Source organism: Takifugu flavidus, chromosome 13 (assembly GCF_003711565.1).
Source record: "Takifugu flavidus isolate HTHZ2018 chromosome 13, ASM371156v2, whole genome shotgun sequence".
Lineage (NCBI taxonomy): Eukaryota > Metazoa > Chordata > Actinopteri > Tetraodontiformes > Tetraodontidae > Takifugu > Takifugu flavidus.
The window spans coordinates 10,204,307-10,231,414 of NC_079532.1; the positions used below are offsets into that span (position 1 = coordinate 10,204,307).

The following is a 27,108-nucleotide window of genomic DNA, read 5'->3' on the forward strand; positions in this document are numbered from 1 at the left end:
GAACATCTTCACAGACAATTTATTTTTGATTGAAATGATTTCACATAATTGTAATTTTCCTGTCGATGATCTTTTTTAGTACAACGGCCACAGAGCAGCAGAATAAGAATAAGAACAATAATAATAATAATAATAATGAGTCGGGGGGGGCGGACCAACAGGAGAGCGGTTCTGCAGGTTTGGCCCTCAGCCGTTGGACATTCTTTACAGTTTGTGTAGAATCTGATAGAAAACCTGGAAATGAAAGCGAGCGCAGCTACAGAATCACCACAGAACAAAAACCGTTACGGTTCTGACAGGATACAAAACTGCTCACTGTAAGCTCGGGGGGGGGGGGGGGTCCGCCCCACAGGTTAGTGGCATCCACCTGTAAGAAGATCGGCCTCGTCAGCACTTCTGAAGGCACACTTACAAAATAAAAGGTGTCAAACCCAAGCACAGGGAGCTCCGCCCACACGGCGCCATGCAAGACCGACGTCACACTTAAAAAACAAAGATAGCCAAGAGCTTCTCCATAATTTATGCTAAGCTAACTGGAGACGAGTCCATCCTGCGGCAATTAAAAAAGAGAGTCTGCCCCCCGGTGGGCAGACGGTCCCACGGCGGCGCTGAGCAGTGGAACCAACAACCTTCAAACTGCATCAGGAGCAGTCAGTGTGGTCCGCCGGGCCGGGTCGGGCCGGGCCGGGCCGGGCCGGGCCGGGCCGGGCCGGGCCGGGCCGGGCCGGGACCGGGGTTGGCTGTGAACGTTTCCTCAGGGGAACATCCAGAAGGGTCCGATGGATCTCGCTCTTCCAGTCAAACCTGCTCACAAACTTCATTTATTTAAAAAAAATATACAAAGTCCCCAAAAAAAAGTGGTGGAGCAAAAATGTGCATGCAAAGAAAAAACCCCACAGGAAAAAGGCCTGATTATCGCCACGGCGACGAGGACTTCCTGAAATGATCACGGCGCCCTTATTGTGAAAAACAGAACCCACACACACGTAAAGGAAGGTGGGGGGGGGGGCACGCCTATATACAGGTATGTACAGCAGCCAGATGGAACGGCCACGCTGGCGCCCCCTACAGGCGGGACGCAACCGTCATGGCTCCCAATAAATAGGACGGGACGGGACGGCCAGCGGGCGGATGGCGCTGGGGGGTCTGCTGTCGCTGGGTGGCGTAACCGTGGAGACCTGACAACAGTCGCTGGGTGGCGTAACCATGGAAACCTGACAACAGAAGCGGCGACCCTGAGGCGGCGTAGCCACCATCAACGCAGAACCTTCTGGCCCGATACAGCAGAACCACAGGAGCAGAACCGTCACCACGTGTTTGGCAACTCCTCTTCTCCACTCACAGGAAAACTCAGCTGGTGGCGAGTCCACGCCGGAGCGGCCGCAGAGGCTCCGCCCCCGGCGCCGCCGCCCCGTTTGGCTTCTGGTGAAAGAGACAAAAGTGGTCCAGGGAAGAGGGACAGAGACGAGGAGGTCCCGGACCAGCGCCCCACTGCTACACAAGCGCCTGCTAATATTCTTGGCAGATCATCACTATGTACAGGACAGGAAATGGACGAGGCCTTCGTGGGGGGGGGGGGGGACGGACCACGGCCCCCTGAGGAACCACCTCATGGGTCTGGAGAACATGGTCCAGATGCCCCGCGGCCTGGAATGTGAGTGCAGGAGGGACGGAAACAGGAGGACTTCCTGATGGTGCAGCCGGGGGGGGGGGGGGGGGCTCTTTTATGATACATCAGTGATAAGAAATAAAAGTGGAGAAAACGTTTCTGTCATGTGATCGATGGACTGGAGGGCGCAGTGATGATGATGATGATGATGATGGTGATGATGATGATGATGAAGGTGGTGATGATGATGATGAAGGTGGTGGTGAAAGCAGGTGGTCCTCAGAGTTCCTGGTCTCTCGATGGCACCGGGGGAGGGGGGTTCACCAGGCCTCGGTGTACCGGACATCCACCTCTTTCAAGTTGGGCAGTTTGGCCTGTGAACACATGAACACATCAGGGTCAATGAGATCCCGTCAGGACCCTTCAGAACCCATCAGAACCCTTCAGGACCCGTCAGGACCCATCAGAACCCTTCAGAACCCGTCAGGACCCGTCAGGACCCTTCAGAACCCATCAGAACCCTTCAGGATCCTTCAGGACCCGTCAGGACCCTTCAGAACCCATCAGAACCCGTCAGGACCCGTCAGGACCCGTCAGGACTCGTCAGGACCCGTCAGAACCCTTCAGGACCCGTCAGGACCCTTCAGAACCATCAGAACCCTTCAGGACCCGTCAGAACCCTTCAGAACCCATCAGAACCCTCAGGACCCGTCAGGACCCTTCAGGACCTGTCAGGACCCGTCAGGACCCATCAGAACCCTTCAGGACCCGTCAGGACCCGTCAGGACCCTTCAGGACCCGTCAGGACCCTTCAGAACCCGTCAGGACCCGTCAGGACCCATCAGAACCCTTCAGGACCCGTCAGGACCCGTCTCCTTACCTTCAGGTCCTCGTAGGTGTCGGCCGTCAGTTTGGTGCTGTTCATGTTCAGACTACAAAGACTCTTCATGGCTGAAAGGAGAGCAGAAGGTGAGTGTGAGCCGTCCGGCCCGGTTCTTGCTGCACCGGTTCAGGTCCGGGATGTTCTGGAGGCGTCTTACAGCTGAGGGCCAGCAGCCCAGCATCCGTGACAGGGGTCTCACACAGGTTCAGAACCTGAAGACAGGCCAGGTGCTCCGACAGCAGCCTCAGCCCGGCGTCTCCGAACTAGAGCAGAAAGAGGGCGGGGTTAGAGGGCGCCGGGCCAGGGGCGGCGCCAGGCCAGGGGCGGTGCCGGGCCACGTGCACGGCGCCGGGCCAGGGGCGGCGCCGGGCCAGGGGCGGCGCCGGGCCGCTGCGTACCTGCGTGGACCACAGGTTGAGCTGTTTGAGCGAAGGCAGCTTGATGAGCTGCTCGGCACAGGCACTGGTGACGTTGGTGAAGGCCAGACTCAGGTTCTCCAGGTTCCCAAACGAGCCGGAGCTGAGGAGGCGGGCCAGGTCTGCATCCTGGTGGAGAGCCCAGCACAAGGTCAGGGTCGGGGTCGGGGTCGGGGTCAGGATCAGGGTCAGGATTAGGGTCAGGGTCAGGGTTAGGATCAGGGTCGGGGTTAGGGTCTCAGGGTTAGGGTCAGGGTCGGGGTTAGGGTCGGGGTTAGGATCAGGGTCAGGGTCGGGGTTAGGGTCGGGGTCAGCGTCAGCGTCAGGGTCAGGGCGGGGTTAGGATCAGGGTCAGGGTCGGGGTTAGGATCAGGGTCAGGGTCGGGGTTAGGGTCAGGGTCAGGGTCGGGGTTAGGATCAGGTCGGGGTTAGGGTCTCAGGGTCAGGGTCAGGGTCGGGGTAGGATCAGGGTCGGGGCCAGGCCAGGCCAGACTGTTAGGTCTCAGGATCAGGGTCAGGGTCAGGGTTAGGGTTAGGGTCAGGGTTAGGGTCAGGGTCAGGGTCAGGGTCAGGGTCAGGGTCGGGGTCAGGGTCAGGGTCAGGGTCAGGATCAGGGTTAGGGTCAGGGTCGGGGTTAGGGTTGGGATCAGGGTTGGGATCAGGATCAGGGTTAGGGTCAGGGTCAGGGTCAGGGTCGGGGTCAGGGTCAGGGGTAGGGTCAGGGTCAGGGTTGGGGTCAGGGTCAGGGTCAGGGTTAGGGTCAGGGTCAGGATTGGGATCAGGGTCAGGGTCAGGGTCAGGATCAGGATCAGGGTCAGGGTCAGGATCAGGGTTAGGGTCGGGGTCAGGGTCAGGGTCAGGTCAGGGTCAGGATCAGGGTCAGGATCAGGGTCAGGGTCGGGGTCAGGGTCAGGATCAGGATCAGGATCAGGGTCAGGGTCAGGGTCAGGGTCAGGATCAGGGTTAGGGTCAGGATCAGGGTCAGGATCAGGGTCAGGGTCTCTGTCTCACCGTGGACTTGGACGGCAGGGTCAGTCTGGTGGGGCCTCCTTTCCTTTGCTGAGGGACAGAAGCAGAACATGGCTGTGAGGGCTACAGGAACCATGTGCCCACAGCAGGGGGCGCTCCCCGGGGGGTCGGGGTCAGGGGTCAGGGGTCAGGGTCAGGGCCACTCACCAGTTCCTTGAGCTCCCGCTGGCGGTCGCAGAGCTGCTCGTACATGCGCCGCCCCACCTGGGTGCTCTCCAGCGTGGAGATGATCTGCAGCTGCGTGTCCTTGTTCTCGATGATGTTGTACTCCAGCATCAGGCACAGGATCTGGACCCAGACACACGCACAGGCCGGCTGTGATCGGGCCTCGGCACCGGCGGCGCCGCCACCGGGGCGTCGCGCGACAACGGCCTTACCTCCACCATGGTCTGGTTCCCCCGCAGGGCCAGCAGCATGCAGGGGCCCAGCTTGTTCTCCGCCAGAGAGAGCAGGAACTTCTTGGTCTTGTAGCAGGAGCCCATCAAAATATGAACCTGCAGCAGAGGCATCAATCAGAACCACGGACCTGGACCTGGACCTGGTCTTGACCCCCATCGCCCCTGGCTGAGGTCGTTCTTTGACCATCGGTAGTGATCTGGACTCACCATGCTAGCAAAGAGCTCGCCATCGTCATCACAGGCCACGCCCCCTGGACTGTAGAGCTGGAACCATCCGTCTTTACCTGAACGCACGCTGAGCAGGCAGGAATGGACCTGGAAGCACATCCAGCACCATCAAGAACCTTCTGTGGCCCTGACATGACAGAACCAGAGCTCCGTCTCTGGCCGACAGAACCAGGCCGGAGCTCCAGAGCTCCGCCCCCGTCTCTGGCCTACAGAACCAGGCCGGAGCTCCGCCCCCGTCTCTGGCCGACAGAACCAGGCCGGAGCTCCAGAGCTCCGCCCCTGTCTCTGGCCGACAGAACCAGGCCGGAGCTCCGCCCCCGTCTCTGGCCTACAGAACCAGGCCGGAGCTCCGCCCCCGTCTCTGGCCTACAGAACCAGGCCAGAGCAGGTTCAGGCCACTCTGAAGACATTTAAACCTTCTTAGATTCCGTTTGGGGCCAAATTTAGTATAAAAACAAGATAATTGTGGTTTGGATCAGTTGTGGGGCGACGCCAGAACTCCGTCTGTCCTCAGAGCTGTGATCGTCCCCCTCGGATGGCGGCGCCGGCGCCCCGGACCACGGCCCACTCACCTCCTGCCTGGGGTCCTCGGCGAACCTCTGGATGACATATTTCAGCTCCCTGCCGAGACAGAAACTCTTTTCAAGCCTGAACCTGACCCAGAGTACCAGGAACCTTTGTGTCCTCACTTACTTTGTGAACTTGGCGTGTGCGAGAGCCCTGCAGGGACGAAGACACAGAGGTCAGAGGTCACTCAGGAAACGGGAATTCATGCTAACAGAAGGGAACGCCTCGCTAAGGATGATGGGAAATACTGCAAATCCTCTAAAGTGAACGCAGGGGTTCCTGATGGCGCCCCTGTCTCTGGTCTACAGAACCGGGCCGGAGCTCCGCCCCTGTCTCTGGTCTACAGAACCGGGCCGGAGCTCCGCCCCTGTCTCTGGTCTACAGAACCGGGCCGGAGCAACAACCGTCGCCCTTCCTGAGGACCCAGGCAACAGGTGCGCTAGCAGAACAACAAGCTAATCAGCTAATGAAGCTGCACATCAGCCCGACCATCACAAATAAGGCCCCCGGATGCTGGAGCCAATTAAAAGGGCCCCCCGGGACAGAAGTGTTGCGTGTCCAGGTGCCAGCTCCCAAGAGGGGCGGGGCGATGTCTCATCTACGTCAGACCCGGCCCAGCAGGACCCGAAGGCACCGAGGGGAGTTCTTGGAGGAAGGCAGAAGGTTACACTGTTGTTTTTGAGACCATTTCCCCGTGATGTCATCTGAAGCTAGAGTGGGAGCACTGGGAGCACTGGTGTCCTCGCTGGGGGAGCACTGGTGTCCTCGCTGGGGGAGCACTGGGAGCCAGGTACACAACTCTCATGGAAACAGACACACACTCAGGACAGAGACACACTCACTCTTTGGGGAAGGGGATGGGCTGCAGCAGGCTGGCCAGGGCAGGTCTCCAGTCATCGTAGTCCGACCTGACAGGGCACAGAAACACGCCGTCACTCTCTGCCCCCCGTACCCAGGACCAGGCCCTGGACCAGGCCCTGGACCAGGCCCAGGACCTGGCCCAGGACCTGCCCAGGACCAGGCCCAGGACCAGGCCCTGGACCAGGACCAGGCCCAGGACCAGGCCCTGAAGGTCCACATCTGGTCTAGGTTCTAGTCTAGGAACCTTCTGTCCTGCCCAGATAGTCTCAGGCTACACTGAGGACCACCAACTGACCTTGAGTCTGAAGGTTAACCCCCCCTCCATGACTCAGTGGGGGGGGGGGGTGTGATGGATGGATGATGGATGGATGGATGATAGATGGATGGATGGATGGGTGGATGGATGATGGATGGATGGATGGATGGATGCGTGTATGGATGATGGATGGGTGGATGGATGGATGATGGATGGATGGATGATGGATGGATGCATGTATGGATGGATGGATGGATGATGATGGATGGATGATAGATGGATGGATGGATGGGTGGATGGATGATGGATGGATGGATGGATGGGTGGATGGATGATGGATGGATGCGTGTATGAATGGATGGGTGGATGGATGGATGATGGATGGATGCATGTATGGATGGATGGATGGATGATAGATGGATGATGGATGGGTGGATGGATGATGGATGGATGCGTGTATGGATGGATGGATGGATGGATGATGGATGGATGGATGATGGATGGATGGATGGATGGATGATGGATGGATGCGTGTATGGATGGATGATGGGTGGATGATTCCTAGCAACGAGCTGTCCTTCCTAGCAACGAGCTGTCCTTCCTAGCTACGAGCTGTCCTTCCTAGCAACGAGTTGTCCTTCCTAGCTACGAGCTGTCCTTCCTAGCTACGAGCTGTCCTTCCTAGCTACGAGCTGTCCTTCCTAGCAACGAGCTGTCCTTCTAGCAACGAGCTGTCCTTCCTAGCAACGAGCTGTCCTTCCTAGCTACGAGCTGTCTTCCTAGCTACGAGCTGTCCTTCCTAGCTACGAGCTGTCCTCCTAGCTACGAGCTGTCCTTCTAGCAACGAGCTGTCCTTCCTAGCTACGAGCTGTCCTTCCTAGCAACGAGCTGTCCTTCCTAGCTACGAGTTGTCCTTCCTAGCAACGAGCTGTCCTTCCTAGCTACGAGCTGTCCTTCCTAGCAACGAGCTGTCCTTCCTAGCTACGAGCTGTCTTCCTAGCTACGAGCTGTCCTTCCTAGCTTCGAGATGTCCTTCCTAGCAACGAGCTGTCCTTCCTAGCAACGAGTTGTCCTTCCTAGCTACGAGTTGTCCTTCCTAGCTACGAGTTGTCCTTCCTAGTAACGAGTTGTCCTTCCTAGCTACGAGCTGTCCTACCTAGCTACGAGTTGTCCTTCCTAGCTACGAGCTGTCCTTCCTAGCAACGAGCTGTCTTCCTAGCTACGAGTTGTCCTTCCTAGCAACGAGCTGTCCTTCCTAGCAACGAGCTGTCCTTCCTAGCAACGAGCTGTCCTGGACAGAAGCCAGTGGGAGCTAGCGTAGCAACGGCTAGGTGCAGCGGAACTCACAGCATCTTGAGGATGAGGGCGAAGCAGCCCAGGACCCGGTCTGCCTGGGCCGGCAGCTGGATGGACAGAGTGTTGACGGCCGGACTGACCAGCAGACAGTCGATCAGGTTGGGCTCGCCGTTCCCTCCGGACGGGTCGGCGTTCCGTTTGGCGTTAGCAGAGTTGTTGTTGCGCTCGAGCTCCACCAGGATCTCGCTGGAGTTAACCACAGAAGGGGGCGGGGACAGAGGCAGCGACGGGGGCGTGGAGATGGGAATGGTGGGGGCGGGGTTTGAGGGGGCAGGGGGAGGGGCCTGAGCAGGACTGCTGGTGGCAGTGAGGGGGAGGAGGGTGGCGGGAGGGGGCGGTGTTGGCGGCTCAGGGCGCAGCAGGCGCAGCGGCAGCGGCGGCTTCCTGTCGTTCAGCTGCTGGCAGCCGTTCCTGATCTCCTTCAGGCTGGGGGAGTTGTCCCGGCTGGGGGGGCAGAGCAGAACCGTCAGTGGACGCACAGACAGAATACCAGAGCAGAGGACGGGAGACGGGCCCACGAGGACACCGGGCTAACGAGCTAAGATAGCTCCTGTCTGCTACCTGCTGTCAACAGGAAGTCCCAGAGGACGGGCAGCCAATAATGAGAGTTTAACGATGATGGATCGTTAACAGACAGTTAAAATAAAAGGTCTCAGAACATTAGAAGGAACTCAAGTTCAGCAACGTTAGCAGGGTAGCAGGGTAGCAGGGTAGCAGGGTAGCAGGTTAGCAGGTTAGTAGGGTAGCAGGGTAGCAGGGTAGTAGGGTAGCAGGGTAGCAGGGTAGTAGGTAGCAGGGTAGTAGGGTAGCAGGGTAGTAGGGTAGCAGGGTAGTAAGGTAGCAGGGTAGTAGGGTAGCAGGGTAGTAAGGTAGTAGGGTAGCAGGGTAGTAGGGTAGCAGGGTAGCAGGGTAGTAGGTTAGCAGGGTAGTAGGGTAGCAGGGTAGCAGGTTAGCAGGTTAGTAGGGTAGCAGGGTAGTAGGTTAGTAGGGTAGCAGGGTAGCAGGTTAGCAGGGTAGCAGGTTAGCAGGGTAGTAGGGTAGCAGGGTAGCAGGGTAGTAGGGTAGCAGGGTAGCAGGGTAGCAGGGTAGCAGGGTAGTAGGGTAGCAGGGTAGCAGGTTAGCAGGGTAGTAGGGTAGCAGGGTAGTAGGGTAGTAGGGTAGCAGGGTAGCAGGGTAGCAGGGTAGCAGCTTAGCAGGGTAGTAGGGTAGCAGGTTAGCAGGGTAGTAGGGTAGCAGGGTAGTAGGGTAGTAGGGTAGCAGGGTAGCAGGGTAGCAGGGTAGCAGGGTAGCAGGGTAGCAGCTTAGCAGGGTAGTAGGGTAGCAGGGTAGCAGGGTAGTAGGTAGCAGGGTAGCAGGTTAGCAGGGTAGTAGGGTAGCAGGGTAGCAGGGTAGCAGGTTAGTAGGGTAGCAGGGTAGCAGCAGGTCCAGCTCACCTGTTGATGAACTCCTCATAACAGGAGTAAATCGCAGCGAGACACACGGCCACCAGGTTTGGGAGAACTCGAGGGTGAGGACACTGTCCCGTTGGCCCGTGCATGCTGCAGGGACAGAGACACCAATCAGAGGACGGCTCGTTCCTCAAGGTTCCTCAACGCTGGACCCACAATCCTGGACCCACAATGCTGGACCCACAATCTGGACCCACAATCCTGGACCCACAATCCTCACCTGTGGACAAACTTCTTGACCACTTCCATCCCAGCGTTGAGCTCATTGAGGGCCAGGATGTACTCCTGAGTGAAGAGACGCAGTCGAGGACACTTCCCAAAGTCCTGCAGAGAGACAGCAAGTCCCATCAGACTGGGAGGTCTGGTCCAGAACACTGTGGACCAGACCTCCCAGTCTGTCCCCAACACCGGTCCCCAACATCGTCCCCAACACTGGTCCCCAACACCGGTCCCCAACACCGGTCCCCTACACCGGTCCCCAACACCGGTCCCCCAACACCGGTCCCCAACACCGGTCCCCTACAACGGTCCCCAACACTGGTCCCCTACACAGGTCCCCAACACCGGTCCCCAACACCGGTCCCCAACACTGGTCCCCAACACCGGTCCCCACACCGGTCCCCTACACCGGTCCCCAACACCGGTCCCCAACACCGGTCCCCAACACCGGTCCCCAACATCGGTCCCCTATACCGGTCCACAACACCGGTCCCCAACACTGGTCCCCAACACCGGTCCCCTACACCGGTCCCCAACACCGGTCCCCAACACCGGTCCCCAACATCGGTCCCCTATACCGGTCCCCAACATCGGTCCCCAACACTGGTCCCCAACACCGGTCCCCAACACTGGTCCCCTACACTGGTCCCCAACACTGGTCCCCAACACCGGTCCCCTACACCGGTCCCCAACACCGGTCCCCAACACTGGTCCCCTACACCGGTCCCCAACACCGGTCCCCTACACCGGTCCCCAACACCGGTCCCCAACATCGGTCCCCAACACCGGTCCCCTACACTGGTCCCCAACACCGGTCCCCAACACCGGTCCCCAACACTGGTCCCCAACACTGGTCCCCAACACTGGTCCACAGAAAAAGGTTTCTCACCATGTTGTGTTTGAGGATTCTCTGGACCACCGGGGTGAACACCTCGATCACGACCATGGACCGCGGCCGCTCCCGACAGTGCTGCCACACACACACACACACACACACACACCACACACACACACACACACACACACACACACACACTGTGAACACAAGTTCTTGGGCCAGGCTCGGATCCTGTCCACTCTAGAGTCTGAGCTCACCTTACAGAAGAACTCACACAGGTCCGGTGGAGGGTGGTTGTTTTCTAGAAGAGGAGCGATGGCCTGGACACACACACACACCCACACCCACACACACACACACACCCACACCCACACACACCACACAACACACACACACACACACACACACACAGGTGGAGAATCAATATTTTCCTTGTGTGTGAGGAGCGGCACCGTGAATGATTAACGTGTGTTTACTTCACACTCACCACGATAATGTTCTCGTGGTCCTGGGGGCTCAGGCTGGAGTTCTGTGGACCAGAAGAACACAACACAGGACCTGAGGAGCTGTGACGCAATCGTGGGTCAGAACACAAGTGCAGCTGCAGCGAAACGTGTGTGTGGGCTGAGAGGGCGCTTCCTGCTTCACGCCAGAGTCAAGCAAGGTTCCTGGAACAGGAAGTGACTCCAGGAACACACACCAAACCCTCGGAGGGCCGGCCCTCCGGGGCCCGGTCCTGGAGCAGAGGCCCGGCCGTCTGGGGCCATGGTGAGACCCACGTTCACCTGGTTCCTCCCTGACCTTCAGTGTGGGTTGGTGTTAGCATGTGCTACCTCAGCTAGCAGGGCGGTGTTAGCATGTGCTACCTCAGCTAGCAGGGCGGTGTTAGCATGTGCTACCTCAGCTAGCAGGGCGGTGTTAGCATGTGCTACCTCAGCAAGCAGGACGGTGTTAGCATGTGCTACCTCAGCTAGCAGGACGGTGTTAGCATGTGCTACCTCACCTAGCAGGGCAGTGTTAGCATGTGCTACCTCAGCTAGCAGGGCGGTGTTAGCATGTGTTACCTCAGCTAGCAGGGCGGTGTTAGAATGTGCTACCTCAGCTAGCAGGGTGGTGTTAGCATGTGCTACCTCAGCTAGCAGGGCGGTATTAGCATGTGCTCCCTTAGCTAGCAGGGCGGTGTTAGCATGTGTTACCTCAGCTAGCAGGGCGGTGTTAGCATGTGCTACCTCAGCTAGCAGGGCGGTGTTAGCATGTGCTACCTCAGCTAGTAGGGCGGTGTTAGCATGTGCTACCTCAGCAAGCAGGGCGGTGTTAGCATGTGCTACCTCAGCTAGCAGGACGGTGTTAGCATGTGCTACCTCAGCTAGCAGGGCGGTGTTAACATGTGCCACCTCAGCTAGCAGGGCGGTGTTAGCATGTGCTACCTCAGCTAGCAGGACGGTGTTAGCATGTGCTACCTCAGCTAGCAGGGCGGTGTGTTAGCATGTGCTACCTCACCTAGCAGGGCAGTGTTAGCATGTGCTACCTCAGCTAGCAGGACGGTGTTAGCATGTGCTACCTCAGCTAGCAGGGCGGTGTTAGCATGTGCTACCTCAGCTAGCAGGGTGGAGATGATGTGCAGCGGGGCCTGGTGGATGGAGTCGTCCTGCAGCGGTGAGCTCAGCGCCATGTCCACCAGCGCTCGGATCTCCTTCAGAACCACGTCCCAGCGACTCGGGTTGTTCAGAACCTTGCGGTACTTGTAGATCTTTTTCTGCAGAAGACGGGACAGAGGGTCACATGGCGGTCCTGAGTCTGAGGAGCACCGGTCCACCTGGGGGCTGCTTACCTTCCACTGCAGGGAGTGGAACCACTGGTCCCTCAGGTAGCTGTTGGCCGCCTGTAGCAACGCAGGTGCAGGTGTGTTAGTCTGGAATTCCTCAAGTCCTGACCTGCTCCTCAGCCTGAGCCCGGACCAGGACCAGAACAGCTACCGTTTCCTGAACTGGACCCAGATCCTGCTCTGCTGCTCTTGGGTCTGTTAGCGTAGTGCTGAAGTTTGCTAAGACTCAAACGGTCTGTCGACACCTCCACGTAGGGGCTCTGGGAACCTTCTGGACTGGACCGGACCCAGAGCGGGATTACTGGTCTTGAGAGGGGGAAGCGTGTGCTGACGTGGGCCTGGCCTACATTCCAAACCCACATTCTGGAGAAACCAGAGTGGTTCCCATTAATGTGAAATTTCCCTGGAACCCAGAGTTGCGTCAGGTCCCCGAGGACGGCGGTTAGCCGAAGGTCGTAAATGTGCCGTTACACAACCCACAGGCGGGAGGACAAGCTAGCTGGAGCTGAAGTGGTTCTCCAGGTTCCTCAGGAGAGTCCACCTCCCACAGGACCATCAGAACCTATCACACCGTGTCCCCACACGAGGACATTGTGTCACCGCTAACAAACCACTGAGCAACGAACAGGATCAGGACAAGCAGCCAAGGATCTACGGGCCGAGCGGATCAGGACGTCTTGCACCTGTGGACCCCGAACCCACCATGTGAGGGGGACATCTGTGTTACCTGGAGCAGGACGGTGCCTCCGGGGACGCTAAGCTGGACACAGTACTTTGGAGCGTTGTCCCAGGAGAGCAGCTGCAGGTCCTCGATGGTGCTGTAGGACAACGGTGTCTCCATGTAGCCGGTGGGCTGAAAGAGCAAAGAGCAGGACATGAGTCCACGTGGGACATGAGTCCACGTGGGACAGGAGTCCACGTGGGACAGGAGTCCACGTGGGACATGAGTCCACGTGGGACAGGAGTCCACGTGGGACATGGGACAGGAGTCCACGTGGGACAGGAGTCCACGTGGGACAGTCCCTGTCCCCGAGTAAACACCAGGAGAAGCCGGACGTCCCCCTGGACAATCAAATCTTTACTTATTTATTTAGTGCAGCCTTTTCAGGGACATTAAGTCTATTTGTGTAGCTTAAAGTTTCAAACAGGAGTCTGGAGCTACGGCCCATGTAGCCCCCCTAGAACCGCCGTCCTGGGGCCTGGTCCAGGCCCAGACCCCGACTGGGCCTGACTGGACCTGACTGGACCTGACTGGGCCCGACTGGACCTGACTGGACCTGACTGGACCTGACTGGATGGGCTTGATGGATCAGCGTCTTCCTCCATTGGCACCAGCGGCCAGAGCAGCCACGCCCCCCCAGCAGGTATAAACCCGCCCCTCCCAAGCCCCGCCCCCACACCTGCCCCGCCCTCACCCCCTGCAGGTGTTGCTGTTTTACTGACTGGTCAACACCTGAGAGACCAGTGGAGCCTTTGATCTGCTTGGGTGTGTGTGTGTGTGTGTGTCTGTGTGTGTGTGGGTGTGTGTGTGTGTGGTTGTGTGTGTGTGTGTATGTGTGTGTGTGGGTGGTGTGTGTGTGGTGTGGGTGTGTGTGTGTGGGGGTGTGTGTGTGTGTGTGTGTGTGTGGTGTGTGTGTGTGTGTGTGTGTGTGTGTGTGGGGTGTGTGAGTGGGTGTGTGTGTGTGTGTGTGTGTGGGGTGTGTGAGTGGGTGTGTGTGTGTGTGTGTGTGGTGTGGTGTGTGTGTGTGTGTGGGTGTTGTGTGTGTGTGGGTGTGTGTGTGTTTGTGTGGGTGGGTGTGTGTTTGTGTGGGTGGGTGTGTGTGTGTGTGGGTGTGTGTGTGTTTGTGTGGGTGTGTGGGTGTGTGTGTGTGTGTGTGTGTGGGTGTGTGTGTGTGTGTGTTTGTGTGGGTGTGTGTGTGGGTGTGTGGGTGTGTGTGTTGTGTGTGTGTGTGTGTGTGTGTGTGTGTGTGTGGGTGTGTGTGTGTGGTGGGTGTGTGTGTGTGTTGGGGGGGCAACAAACGAGGAGCTTGGTTTTTTCTGATAAGCAGCTGATGTTACCATGGAAACCTCAGCCTGGCGCCGACCATGTGACCGTTTCCTTTACCTCGTCCAGGCTTCTCCTCCCTCTCTCCCTCCCTCGTTCTTTCCTCCCCTCCATTTTCTGCTCGCGCTCTTTATTCTTTCTTCTGCTTCCATCGTTCCTCCAGGAGGGTCAAAGCCCCTCATGCTGAGTTGCCATGGAAACAGAGGGATGGAGTATGTTGTTTTTGCTTTGTTTGTTTCCAGGCACAGACGGGCACAGACATGGCAGCCATCTTGAGCTGAGGACACCAACACACCCAGAGGTTGCTACGCTAAATTAGCTATCTCATAGCTCGTCCGTGGTTAGCATCTGCTGCTGCTAGTAGGGCCGGGTGGGTACCCCAGAGTAGTACCGGGCCAAACCAAACTCATAGCAGCTAGCGCTCTTCACCAGAAGATGGTGGCGCCACAGCTAATGCTAGCATCACGTCCTGTTTGCTAGCACCAAACGCCGCGCAGAGGTAAAGAAACACAGTTAGAACAAAGAGACGACTGGTTTTAAACAGAGTGAAACCTTTGTGTCGTTGCTGCCATTAGCCTCTGCTGCCATTAGCCTCTGCTGCCATTAGCCACTGCTGCCATTAGCCTCTGCTGCCATTAGCCTCTGCTGCTATATCTGCGATTAGCTGCCATTAGCCGCTTTAGCCTTGCTATTAATCTGCTGCCATTAGCCTGCTGCCATTAGCCCTGCTGCCATTAGCCTCTGCTGCCATTAGCTTCAGCTGCCATTAGCCTCTGCTGCCATTAGCCTCTGTTGCCATTAGCCTCTGCTGCTAATCACGATGCTGCCATTAGCCTCTGCTGCCATTAGCCTCTGCTGCTGCCATTAGCCGCTGCTGCTAATCGCGATGCCTGCCCATTAGCCTCTGGCTGCTAATCCGATGCGGGCTGCTCCCTTAGCCTCTGCTGCCATTAGCCTCTGCTGCTAATCGCGATGCTGCCATTAGCCTCTGCTGCTAATCGCGATGCTCTGCCACGCGCTGCCATCCACAGGTGACGCCCACTCTCCTTTCTCATCTATTGCACATCTTTCAGCGCTCTTTAGCAAACACGCGGGTCTGGTCCAGAGTCCTTCCTGGAGGACGAGGACCATGAGGTGCTCAAGGGAAGCTTGGTTCCCAGCTCAGGGAGGCGTAGCTGGCTAATGTTCTGCTAGCTCAGAGGCCCTAGAAGGCCACGATGATCCGCAGTGGCTGGACCCCCAACAGATCACATGATCAGCACATGACAGGATGTCTCCCGGAAGGACGAGCCGTCCTCTCAGAGGGGGGCGCAGCCCTGCAGCACCCTCATGGCTGCTGGCGGTTCTGGTGCTGGCTACTATCAAGACCGACCGGCGTACTGGATCACTTAGACCAGCTGATGGAGAAGCTAGCTGGGTCCAGCAGGACGGTCTGACCATCATCACTCCTGGGCCCCCCAGAGCCCGGCAGCCACATCCGGGTCGCACCTGAGGGGATCAAGGTTGAGGCTGGGTTCAGGGTCAGGGTTGGGGTCAGGATCAGGATCATGGGGTCAGGATCAGGATCATGGGGTCAGGATCAAGGTTGAGGTCGGGTTCAGGGTCAGGGTTGGGGTCAGGATCAGGATCATGGGGTCAGGATCAGGATCATGGGGTCAGGATCAAGGTTGAGGTCGGGTTCAGGGTCAGGGTTGGGGTCAGGATCAGGATCATGGGGTCAGGATCAGGATCATGGGGTCAGGATCAAGGTTGAGGTCGGGTTCAGGGTCAGGGTTGGGGTCAGGATCAGGATCATGGGGTCAGGTTCCGGTGTGCTGGGGGACCCCCTCTGGTACAGGGACACCTAAGAACGATGGTTTTACAACCCGAACCACTTATTTCAAGGATCCACGTTTCTGACGAGGGTTCTTTGTTTATTATTTGATTATCTGATGTTTCTGTTCGAGAGCAGAGCCAATAAAGCGCCCAGGAACATCTTATCTCACGTGTTTGATAACCACAGAGACTTTTGGTGGAGGGGACGAGGCCACTGCAGTTCTGGGCAGAGTGTAAAGGACAACTTTACAGGAACTTTACAGGACCTTTACCGGAACTTTACAGGAACTTTACAGGACCTTTACAGGACCATTACAGGACCATTACAGGAACTTCACCGGAACTTTACAAGAACTTTACATGACCATTACAGGAACTTTACAGGACCTTTTCCGTGGTGGCACCGTGGTGCCGCTCTGCCTGCAGGCTGCTAACTAGCTGCTTTGCTACAGATGCTGTGCTGAGGTCTCTGAAACAAACAGCAGGAGCAGAGACGTCCACCAGAGGAGACAGCAGAGGAGACGTGACTTTGGCAAGGACACTTTAAAGAGTCCAAAAGGATGCACGTGCACGTGCACATGCAGGTAGTGAGCGTGAAGCACTTGAGCTCAGCTGGGCTGCTGCAGGAAGAACTGAATATGCTAATGCTAGTGATTCCCTTTAGCTTTGATGATTGCGATGCGAAGCTAACTCCGTCATGCTACCTGTTCTCAGCGCTATTTAACAGGAAGTCTGGATGTTGGTTCAAACATGACTGAGCAACATTTTTAGGTTCAGGACGAGAACGTGGTGCGAAACGTCTGTGGGTGGACGTGCACAGCGTTCGTCCCAGTTGGTGGCGGCGGCCCGAGCAAAGTTAGCTTAGCCTCATAAACCCAGAGCAGATGGTTTTATGGTGTTTGTGTGTGCACATGCAAAAACAGGAAGTAGGCAGCTGAGCTGTGACCGCACCTGAAGATAATTCTAATCGAGGGGCCGTTTCCTGGGAACGTGTCGGACTTCCTGACCTAATGTCGCTACAATAGTTAGCATCAAGTTGTGACAGAATCATTTCTTACCCCCCCCACCTGGACTAGTCTCCAGACCCCCCCACAACCCCGTAGGAGACCAGCAGCTATAAAAAAGATGGACGACAGTTTCATGAACTCTAGCTGGAGTTAGCATACTTAAGGTTGCTGCTGCTAGCATAAACTCAGGACAGTGTGTGTTTACTAGGCCAAACTAGATGAAAGCAGAACGACTGCGTGAGCGTCGCGGTGGTCATGACAGCTCATGCGGTTGCCCAGGTAACCACCACATTCCATACAAGAGGAGACAAGTCATGGACGTCTATCTGCGTGATGAGGAAACCCTCCCCGGCTCTGCCCGCGCGCCTGTAGCATGAACCGATCACGAGTGAGGCAACAGACAGGAAGTGGTCGCTAACCCTGACTTACATCCTATTTACGCAAATGCGATGCAGGTTAGCTTAGCGACGAGAGCGTGTTTGTTGAGAAGAAACGACATGTGAGTCACCGCAGCACCGCACACACTCCAAACAAGTGCTGACGCTAGCATCTTAGCCTTCACAAAGCTCTCTTCTGGCAGTGGCCTCAGACGTGCGCTGTGTGTGGGGGCGTGCACGGTGATGCAGGGCCGGCACACCCTGTTGGACCCAGTCTCTGAGCCACAAACAAGCTGGCGTTGTAGTTCTGACCACATGTAGCAACAATGCTTCTCAGGAAATGTGCTAACTGATACTATGGACACACACACACACACAACACACACACCACACAACACACAGACACACACACACACACACTCACACATCTTCACAGGTGATTTAGCATTAGCCTCGAGCAATTGGAAGTAAGCTACATTTAGCTGCATTTGTATCTTGTTAGCAACTTTTCTGATGCCAGTTGAGACGACAACACATCCGAGTTGCTCCGTCCTGGCCGAGCTGTCCAGGTGGTGGGAGACAGCCTGGAGGACAGGACTGTCCCGCTAATGCTAACCTGCTACCTGCTGGGGTGGTGATGCAAACGGCAGCTCAGCTAATGAGCCTCCACACCAAGAGGACACGGACCAGAGAGGACACGGACCGGAGAGAGGACACGGACCGGAGAGGACACGGACCGGAGAGGACACGGACCAGAGAGGACACGGACCGGAGAGGACACGGACCAGAGAGGACACGGACCGGAGAGGACGTGGACCAGAGAGGACATGGACCGGAGAGGACACGGACCGGAGAGGACACGGACCGGAGAGGACACGGACCGGAGAGGACACGGACAGAGAGGACACGGACCGGAGAGGACACGGACCGGAGAGGAGGATCGGATCGGAGAGGACACGGACCGGAGAGGACACGGACCGGAGAGGACACGGACCGGAGAGGACACGGATCGGAGAGGACGTGGACCAGAGAGGACATGGACCAGAGAGGACGTGGACTAGAGAGGACACGGACCGGAGAGGACACGGACCAGAGAGGACACGGATCGGAGAGGACGTGGACTGGAGAGGACGTGGACTAGAGAGGACGTGGACCAAAGAGGACATGGATCGGAGAGGACATGGACTAGAGAGGACCCACAGCTCAGAGAGGAGATGGACTAGAGAGGACATGGACTAGAGAGGACGTGGATCGGAGAGGACATGGACCAGAGAGGACATGGACTAGAGGACATGGATCGGAGAGGACATGGACTAGAGAAGACATGGACCAGAGAGGACATGGACTAGAGGACATGGATCGGAGAGGACATGGACTAGAGAAGACATGGACTAGAGAGGAGATGGACTAGAGGACATGGACCAGAGAGGACATGGACCAGAGAGGACATGGACCAGAGAGGACATGGACCACAGAAGACATGGACTAGAGAGGACACGGACCAGAGATGACATGGACTAGAGAGGACATGGACTAGAGAAGACATGGACTAGAGAGGACACGGACCAGAGATGACATGGACTAGAGAGGACATGGACCAGAGAGGACATGGACTAGAGAAGACATGGACTAGAGAAGACATGGACTAGAGAGGACATGGACTAGAGAGGACATGGACCAGAGATGACATGGACTAGAGAGGAGATGGACTAGAGAAGACATGGACCAGAGAGGACATGGACCAGAGAAGACATGGACTAGAGAAGACATGGACTAAAGAGGACATGGACCAGAGAGGACATGGACCAGAGAGGACATGGACTAGAGGACATGGATCGGAGAGGACACGGACTAGAGAGGACGTGGACTAGAGAAGACATGGACTAGAGAGGAGATGGACTAGAGAAGACATGGACTAGAGAAGACATGGACCAGAGAGGACATGGACCAGAGAGGACATGGACCAGAGAGGACATGGACTAGAGAGGACATGGACCAGAGAGGACATGGACCAGAGAGGACATGGACCAGAGAGGACATGGACTAGAGAGGACATGGACTAGAGAGGACATGGACCAGAGAGGACATGGACCAGAGAGGACATGGACCAGAGAAGACATGGACCAGAGAGGACACGGACTGGAGTGGACACGGACTAGAGAGGACACGGACTGGAGAGGACACGGACTGGAGAAGACATGGACTAGAGAAGACATGGACTAGAGAGGACACGGACTGGAGAGGACATGGACTAGAGAGGACATGGACCAGAGAGGACATGGAACAGAGAGGACACGGACTGGAGAGGACATGGACTAGAGAGGACACGGACTGGAGAGGACACGGACTAGAGAGGACACGGACTGGAGAGGACATGGACTAGAGAGGACACGGACCAGAGAGGACATGGACTAGAGAGGACATGGACCAGAGAGGACATGGACTGGAGTGGACATGGACTAGAGAGGACATGGACTAGAGAGGACATGGACTAGAGAGGACACACATTGGCCTGGCCGTGGACTCAAACCATCCTCTCAGGCGCGCGCGCAGGCGGAGGCACTCACGGTGGCGGAGGTCAGGCTGCCGTCCAGCAGGGAGAGGTGGTGCGGCTCCCACCTCCGCAGGAACTTGGAGGTGAGGATCTTGCTGAGGAAGGTGCGCGGGTGCTTGAGCGCGCACACCTGGATGTCCCCCTCGTGCAGCAGCTTGTAGCGCATCCCGCCGCCGCCGCCGTGGTGCACGGACCTCTTGCACGGCCCCGCGGTCTTGGTGTTGTTGTGGCCCTCCGACATCTCCCCCAGCAGGGGCTTGTTCTCCTCGCACTGGTAGAACTGGTTGTTGTGCAGCTCGCTGCCGCCGCCGCCGCCGCCGCGATCCATGTCCGGGTCCCGCGACTTCACAAGGTCTCCAGATGTCGGACTACGGCACCAGCATGAAGGTCCGGCGACCCGGAGCAGCAGCTCGGACCGAGCTGGAGGGGGGGCTCCCTGGCTCCGGACGGCCGGAACACGACCTTGGATCCTGAACGCAGCGCCCGCACCAACAGCCTCACGGCAGCCTCTGGAGCCGGGGGGAGGATCGGGTCTCACGCCGGGAATAATCCACCATTTTCCTGCCCGAACAAAGATCCGCGAAGCGTTTCCACGGAGCGCGTCTCGCCTTCCGCCCCCCCCACCGCCGCCACCAACAGGCTCGTCAATACGTCAGGGCCACGGCCTTATATCCGCTCCGTCCCCCCACCCCCCGGCACCAAAGGCGATAATCCACAGGCGGAAGCGCGAGGCAGCGGGCAGAGAGCGGGTGGACACCCAGAAGGGCGAGTCTGGGCTGGGTCGAGGCTTCGGTGCTGGTTCGGGCTCCGCTTCCTTTCTTCAGCCTTTCCCGTCTCCGAGAGACAGTCAGCGCTCTCCCGCCGCGCCGCGCTGATTGGCCGCGCCGCGTCACGTGGCCCCGCGCTGACGTCAATGGGGAGGCGAGCGGATGAGCCGCGTGTCTAGTGACTGGCGAGGGCGCACGCGGCCCTGTCGCCGATGGGGGGGGGCGGGGGGATCACACCTGAGAGGGGTATCACACCTGGGGGGGGGGGGAATCACGCGTGAGAAAGGTATCAATCCTGGGGGGGAAGGGTATTGCACCTGAGGGGGGCGGGGGGATCACACCTGGGGGGGGGGTATTCCACCTGAGAGGGGGGGATCACACCTGAGAGGGGTATCACACCTGGGGGGGGGGGGAATCACGCGTGAGAAAGGTATCAATCCTGGGGGGGAAGGGTATTGCACCTGAGGGGGGCGGGGGGATCACACCTGGGGGGGGATTCCACCTGAGAGGGGGGGATCACACCTGAGAGGGGGGATCACACCTGAGAGGGGGGGATCACACCTGGGGGGGGGGGGGGGGGGGGGGTATTTCAATGAAATACATCTGCAACAGGAATATTAGATTAGTAAACAGGGTTTTTGCCCCTGAGGTGGTGGTGGTAATTACACCTGGGGGAGGGGGGGGGTATTACACCTGGGGGGGGGGGGGGGGTATCACACCTGGGGGGGGGGAATCACGCGTGAGAAAGGTATCAATCCTGGGGGGGAAGGGTATTGCACCTGAGGGGGGCGGGGGGATCACACCTGGGGGGGGGGGTATTCCACCTGAGGGGGGGGGGGAATCACACCTGGGGGGGGGGGTATTTCAATGAAATACATCTGCAACAGGAATATTAGATTAGTAAACAGGGTTTTTGCCCCTGAGGTGGTGGTGGTAATTACACCTGGGGGAGGGGGGGGGGTATTACACCTGGGGGAGGGGGGGGGTGTATTACACCTGGGGGAGGGGGGGGTGGTATACACCTGGGGGGGGTATTACATTAATTCAGGATAAACCTGCTCTGTCCTGGATCAGCAGATAAACCTTCGTATTCGTCTCCACAGATTCGTGGGCCAGGTGATGTAAAGGGGGAGGAGCCTGTGAGCTGTTACACCTTTTATTGTTGCTCCTCCTCATGGACCCACAACAGACCCACAACAGACCCACAACAGACCCACCTGGAACCCTGCGGAGCGGCGGATGACCACGCCTGGAGTGGCCCCACCTGAAGCAGCCTTGAGCACTGGCAGCCACCCGGGTCCCATTTCCTGCTCTTCAACCACACCTGATGGCTGTTTGACTCCGCCCACAGGCTGCCAGGGGCGGTTGCGTCAGCCCACCTGGCGGACATAGTCCCCCACCTGGGCACCACCCCAGTTCCCACAGAGGTTCCCACCATTTAAGGGCCAGTCGGCAGCACGTTGCCATTTTGGTTTAATGATTTAATTGCATGAACGACACACATGAAGTCACTTCCTGTCTCTCAACGTGCCTTCTTGCCCCCAGGTGGGGCGCTCGGCACCAGTGGTGATGGAGCTTCAGCTGCTGCCTCGGTATCAGGCTGAAGACGCTGCAGCTCAGCTCGTTGGCACAAACCTGCTCCAGGGAACTTCAGAACACTGAGTGGGTGAACGTGCACGTGATGCTATCCTGGTAGCGTGTTGCTAGCTGCCCTGAGCAGCGCAGCGTTGGACAGGAACCTCCAGGGGCGGAGGGATTCTCAACCTGGACCTGCTTCCAAGCCCGGTCCAAGCTCACGAAGTGTGCAATGCATTCTGGGATCTTCTGTGTGTTCCAGAAGATCGTCCAACAATAAAATACATTTGGATGTCACGATTTGTGGGTTTTCTGTCGCCAGGAGATGGAGACTAAAGTGAACTTTGGGTCGTTGCCATGGAGATGTCTCCTGGGCGTAGAGCTGTAGGAAGGAGCGAAGCAGCACCGGTCAGCAGGTCTCTGGGTCACCATGGACCATCAGGGCTTGGTTGAGGCTCCTCTTTAGCCGCGGCAGCTAATGCAAACATCTGCTACAAGTTATTTCTCATTTTTGTAAAAGCTTCAAAAAGCACAAAGGACTTGGTCCCAAATCAAAAGACACATTACAGAACACCCCCCCACCCAGAGGACCCCAAACCCAAACACCACGGAGCGCCGCGGCGCCCTCAGACCCTGAGCCGGAACGTTCCCTGGCGAAGCTGAAGGTGGAACAGTCGACAGTTGGCGAAGCGGAGGGCGGCGCAGGCGGGCTTGGACAGGTCGGAGGCCAGCATGGGCATGGTCCGGTGCCAGCGCCCCGTGCTGCGCCGGAACTCCCGGATGTAGTCGAAGTGGGTCCCTGCAAACGCACACGGTCACATTCATGCAGCGGGGGGGGGGGGGGGGCGTGCCCACTCACCTGTGTCCAGGTCTCCCACCACGTAGATGTCCCCTCTGATGGGCAGAGCGCCGTAGATGAAGGAGGAGCTGGTCTGGATACAAAGGTTCTGGTCGTCGAGGACCATCCACCTGCACCCAGCGTTCAACATCACCTCAGAATCAATAAACACGGGCAGGTGAGCGGCGCCGCTGGGGCCAAGAGGGTCACCAACCTCCTCATCTCCTCGTGGTAGAACTCAGACTTGCAGGTCATCATCTGGCGGTGCTCGGGGTTTTGGGTCTCCTGGCTACGGACGCCGCCAAACACGTAGAGTTCCTGTCCAATGCCACACGCCACAGAACCGAACCTGGAGAGGACAGGAAGTGGTGAGCAAGACCAGAAGAACTGGACCAGAACACTGTGCGGACAGAGAGGCCCCTTTCATGCCAGAGGCCTTTGGTCCACTTTAAATGGACCAGTGTGTTTCATCAGATAGTTGCACCTGCATCACCCAGGTGGATCTGATACTCTGAAGTGGACCAAACCCGCCCAGTCTCTGGGCCAGCTGGGAATCCGGATCTCGGTTCACTTGGACATGAACCTTGGTGAGAACAAGGTGTCCACAGAACCAGACAGGAAGTGATGGACCGATAAACAATGGTTAAAACCCAAGGATGCAGACTGGCAGAGGTGTCCAGTCGGGTCGTGTCGGGGGGCCGATGTGGAGACGAATGTCCCGGAGGGTGGGTCCACGTCCAGAGGTGAACCGACCATTCTCTGCCAATGGACGCGAGTCTGGCGGACGGTCCTGGTGTGTCCAGGCGGCAGACGCGAGGCCTTCAGCACCACCCGAGCTGCGTTCTGTTTCCTGTCCTCGACGCAGACCTCCGTTAAAGCTTTAAGGTGAGCGGCGAGGAGCTTTGAGGAGAACTAGAGTTCTCTGAACGGGTTCCTAGGGGACAACGTTCTTACCTTCTCTCTTTCAGAGGACACAGGCCTGTCCACTGCTGCGTCTTAGGGTCAAAACACTCCACCGAGTCAAAGAGCTTCCCGTAGGAGCCGCCGCTGATGGCGTAGATCTTTTTGTTCATGGAGGCGTAGCAGCCAACCTTAAAGACAAGAGGTCACAGTCACAAGCTGCAGAGACCGTGCACCTTCAGGTCCGGGGAAGAGTTCTGACTGCGGTTCAGGAGACCCTTCCTTCAGATAGAACCTGAGTGGCGTTGACCTGGTCGACGTCTGTGCTAACCACAGCTCCAGACCCACCACCGTGGCCAAGGATCCATCATCTGGATGGACGTCTGAACCTAGAGGAGGCGATCCCCCTCACGGTGGTTCCAGGAACCCCCCAACACACAGGGCATCAGTCCAGCCTGAGCCAGGGACTGATGCGAGGGGCCGGGGGGTTCTGCTGCTGAGTATCGGGTCCATTTCTGTCTGAACGTGAGGTTCCTGTGATCTTACACTGCGGACCATGGTCATACTGGTCTGAGGTTTCCAGGTGTTGAAGTGAGGGTCAAACACTTCCACGGTGGTCAGCTCCATAGCTTCATTCTCTCCTCCAAGGACGTAGATCAGCCCGTCCAGCTCCACCACGCCAAAGTTCTGGCGAGTCTGTGCACAGAGGTGAGACAATAAAAAGAGGTATGATGCAACTTTCAACCTTTAGCTTCAACGCAAACGTTTGAGACAATTATTGTTTTATTGCCCAAAGTCATTTTTATCTTCTCTGCCCACAGTTGAAGATGAACCCGAGTCGCGGCACTACTGCCCCCTGGTGGCCGCCACGCCAAATAACAACAACATTATTTTATTACTAGGTTAAATCTGCAGGTTCAACAAGCACCTTCACCTGTGGAGGGAAGCAGCATCAACCCAGACAAGTGTCCCACCTCACCTGTAGCATCGGGGGTATGGGGGTCCACGTGTTGGAGTCGGGGTCGTATTTCTCGCCGCTGTCCAGGACAGTTTTGTTTTCATCAGATCCACCCATGACAAACAGAAAGCCCTCTAACAGACCAAAACCGTGTTACTTCCTGTTCCTGCCTGGGTCACACTGTGGGGTTAGGGTTAGGGTTAGCCAGCACTGACCGGCAGCGACCGCGCCGTGGCCGCTACGGGCGATGCTCATTGGCTGCAGCTGGATCCAGGTGCGTCTGTTGGTGTCGTAGAGCGGACACAAGCAGCGCATCAGGGCCGTGGCCGTTCTGCTCCTGCGGGACAGAGGAGCGGAGACGCCGTTCTCAGCCGGTCTGCTTGTGAGGCCGTGGGCCTTGTAGAGGTGATCAGCCACTCACTGACGGTCCTCTCCCCCCACGATGACGATACACTCCGAGTATCCGCGAGGCTTGAAGGTTGCCAGCAGAGCTTCTCCGTGCAGCTGGCCGCGCTCCAGCACCGGCTGGCAGTGGTCTCTGATCACCTCCCTCATCAGCGGCTCCCCCAGAGCCTGGCGGGACATCACCTGCTGAGGCCACTGAGGCACTGGTGCAGACGTGGAGGGCGTGCGGAGGCTCCCTTACCTGCTCTCTCAGGTAGCTCAGGTCCAGACCGTCCATCCACACCGCAGATGTCACTTCCTTCATGTGAGCCTAGGGTTAGGGAGTCAGAGCACAGGAGCACCTCATTCAGACGAAGACCTCCAACGACAGGACGAAACACTTGGTTCGGTCTTTACTCAGCTACCCTGCGATCTTCTGGATCGTGTGCAAACCATCGCACCACGGCCTCCAGGACGTGCTCTTCTTTCCCGATATTCAGTTTTTCCATGGACAGCAGCTCACACAGCTGAGTGGGCGGAAGCTCCCGGAACTCCTCAGAGCGCGCCACGTCTCCGAAATGTGTCTGCAGGAACTCTGTGGCCACGTAGTGGACGTGGTAAAGGCAGTAACGCAGAGAAAAGAGGCGAATTCCAATGCAGTTCTCCGCAGTGATGCAGCTCTCCAGGAACTGGCAGCACAGGGCCTTGAGGTCCGTCATCAGGAGCAGGTCAGAGGCCTGGACCATGTCCTGGATGGTCTCTTCATTTAGCGTGATCTTTATGTGAGGGACAGACAGACGGATTGGCCACTGATGACAAACCTCTGGGCACAACATTAAATACTCACGTCGCCACTGAAGATGTACTCCAGGATCTGCTTCATGATGGTCATGGAGACCCCCTGGAGCTCAATTCTGTAAGCAGACCCATCTTGTTTTGGAGGATTGTAGTTCAACTTGGTCCTGATTGGGCACAAAGAGATGAAAACCACCCTGCTTCTGCAGGGCAGCATGGCAGAAGAATCCTTGGGGAGGCAACAGCTGACCTGATGTAGGGACTCGCAGCAGCCAGGATGTTCTTCTGCACCGGGAGCTCCTCTGCACCCACCACCAGCAGCGCATCGTGGAAACTTTGCTCCAGCCAGAAGGTGCGCAGGACCCGGAGCAGTTTCTGGGAGTGTTGTGGGTCTGAAACCTTGCAACTGCTTTCACACTCTGAACTGGACATCTCCGAGTTTGCCTTTGAACACATAGACGAGGGTTTGAAGAAGAAAACGTGTCTTTTATATGTGGAACATTTATCTGCTTGGTGGAGCTGCTGTAGAAACAGGGAAGGCTTCAGCTTAGCTAGTTGCAAAACACCCACGGGCGACAATCACCAACGTCACCAAAGGAAATCTGTCCACCCACGGCAAAACAACATCAGGAAACCGAAGTGTCATCGGAGCTCTACAGCAGCAAAACCCGATGCAGACGTGCGTTTGGAGCCCTGGTGCTCGGCGGCTCGGTTCGCAACTGCGCTGTCTGGTTATTCGATGCCATTTCCCAAATGTCGTTTTCTTACCGGACCGCTGACAGACGTGGGAAGCCTGAACAGAATGTTTCCATGAATGTTCCTCACCTACAGAAGTAATCATGGAAGTGGGCGAGCAGTCCTATACCGTGGTGCGTTCCCTAAACGGGAACTTTTGGTTCTACAACCTTCCGAACCCGAGTGTGTGACTTCCCACGTAATAACTGCGACGTAAACGCTAATTTGGCGTATTTGCGTATGCCTCTACTGCGGTGTCACAGCTCTGGTGAAAATTCAGACAGCAATCTGAATTTTCGGCTTTAATAGATATTGGTGCAAAACGAGGCGGTTTAAATATTTACTTCATTTGAATGCAGCATCGCCGAGCCGGAAGCGAACATTCAAACCGCGTTCCGCTCCCAAAACAACAACCTCGGCGTAAGC

The 27,108-nt window shown here is 57.3% G+C and overlaps 2 protein-coding genes and 1 long non-coding RNA gene across 7 annotated transcripts; 1 reads left to right on the forward strand and 2 right to left on the reverse strand.

Annotated features, from left to right (window-relative positions):
* On the reverse strand, nt 1-20,670 carry cmip (c-Maf inducing protein). Its single transcript, XM_057052825.1, has 21 exons — nt 19,744-20,670; nt 12,661-12,786; nt 11,940-11,990; nt 11,703-11,864; nt 10,596-10,637; nt 10,366-10,428; nt 10,160-10,240; nt 9,272-9,375; nt 9,037-9,141; nt 7,595-8,047; nt 5,973-6,038; nt 5,257-5,283; nt 5,136-5,184; nt 4,543-4,650; nt 4,315-4,431; nt 4,085-4,225; nt 3,920-3,967; nt 2,891-3,037; nt 2,650-2,755; nt 2,490-2,560; nt 1-1,983 (listed from the first exon to the last, which is right to left on the reverse strand). The coding sequence occupies exons 1-21, from the start codon at nt 20,056-20,058 to the stop codon at nt 1,930-1,932; spliced, it is 2,436 nt and encodes an 811-aa protein (XP_056908805.1). The 5' UTR covers nt 20,059-20,670; the 3' UTR covers nt 1-1,929.
* LOC130536713 (uncharacterized) lies at nt 16,864-22,369 on the forward strand. Of its 3 annotated transcripts, none has more exons than XR_008953447.1 (3): nt 16,864-17,298; nt 21,601-21,924; nt 22,043-22,369. It is a non-coding gene; the product is annotated as an uncharacterized LOC130536713 (long non-coding RNA). The 3 variants fall into 3 exon arrangements; XR_008953448.1 differs by lacking the exon at nt 16,864-17,298 and adding an exon at nt 21,205-21,245; XR_008953446.1 differs by lacking the exon at nt 16,864-17,298 and having other exon boundaries at nt 21,552-21,924.
* Nucleotides 21,954-27,059, reverse strand: gan (gigaxonin). 3 transcript variants are annotated; one of them, XM_057052827.1, is made up of 13 exons: nt 27,027-27,059; nt 26,198-26,391; nt 26,000-26,114; nt 25,578-25,928; nt 25,415-25,483; nt 25,190-25,341; nt 24,984-25,105; nt 24,790-24,902; nt 24,357-24,506; nt 23,865-24,001; nt 23,125-23,259; nt 22,932-23,041; nt 21,954-22,871 (listed from the first exon to the last, which is right to left on the reverse strand). In XM_057052827.1, exons 1-13 carry the CDS (start codon nt 27,042-27,044, stop codon nt 22,699-22,701), a joined length of 1,839 nt encoding a protein of 612 aa, XP_056908807.1. In that variant the 5' UTR covers nt 27,045-27,059; the 3' UTR covers nt 21,954-22,698. The 3 variants fall into 3 exon arrangements, with proteins under 3 accessions (XP_056908807.1, XP_056908809.1, XP_056908808.1); XM_057052829.1 differs by lacking the exon at nt 27,027-27,059 and adding an exon at nt 26,773-26,909; XM_057052828.1 differs by lacking the exon at nt 27,027-27,059 and adding an exon at nt 26,716-26,848.
* Between the last annotated feature and the right edge of the window lie 49 nt (nt 27,060-27,108).

Coding starts and splice junctions, on each gene's coding strand:
- cmip (XM_057052825.1), bottom strand. CDS start 20,058: ATGGATCGCGGCGGCGGCGGCGGCGGCAGCGAGCTGCACAACAACCAG. Junction 4,226..4,314: donor GGAACCAGACCATGGTGGAG/GTAAGGCCGTTG, acceptor GTCTGGGTCCAG/ATCCTGTGCCTGATGCTGGA. Junction 1,984..2,489: donor ACACCTACGAGGACCTGAAG/GTAAGGAGACGG, acceptor ATGTGTTCACAG/GCCAAACTGCCCAACTTGAA.
- gan (XM_057052827.1), bottom strand. Junction 24,507..24,789: donor CCATACCCCCGATGCTACAG/GTGAGGTGGGAC, acceptor CTCTGTGCACAG/ACTCGCCAGAACTTTGGCGT. Junction 22,872..22,931: donor GGTGGGAGACCTGGACACAG/GTGAGTGGGCAC, acceptor GTGCGTTTGCAG/GGACCCACTTCGACTACATC.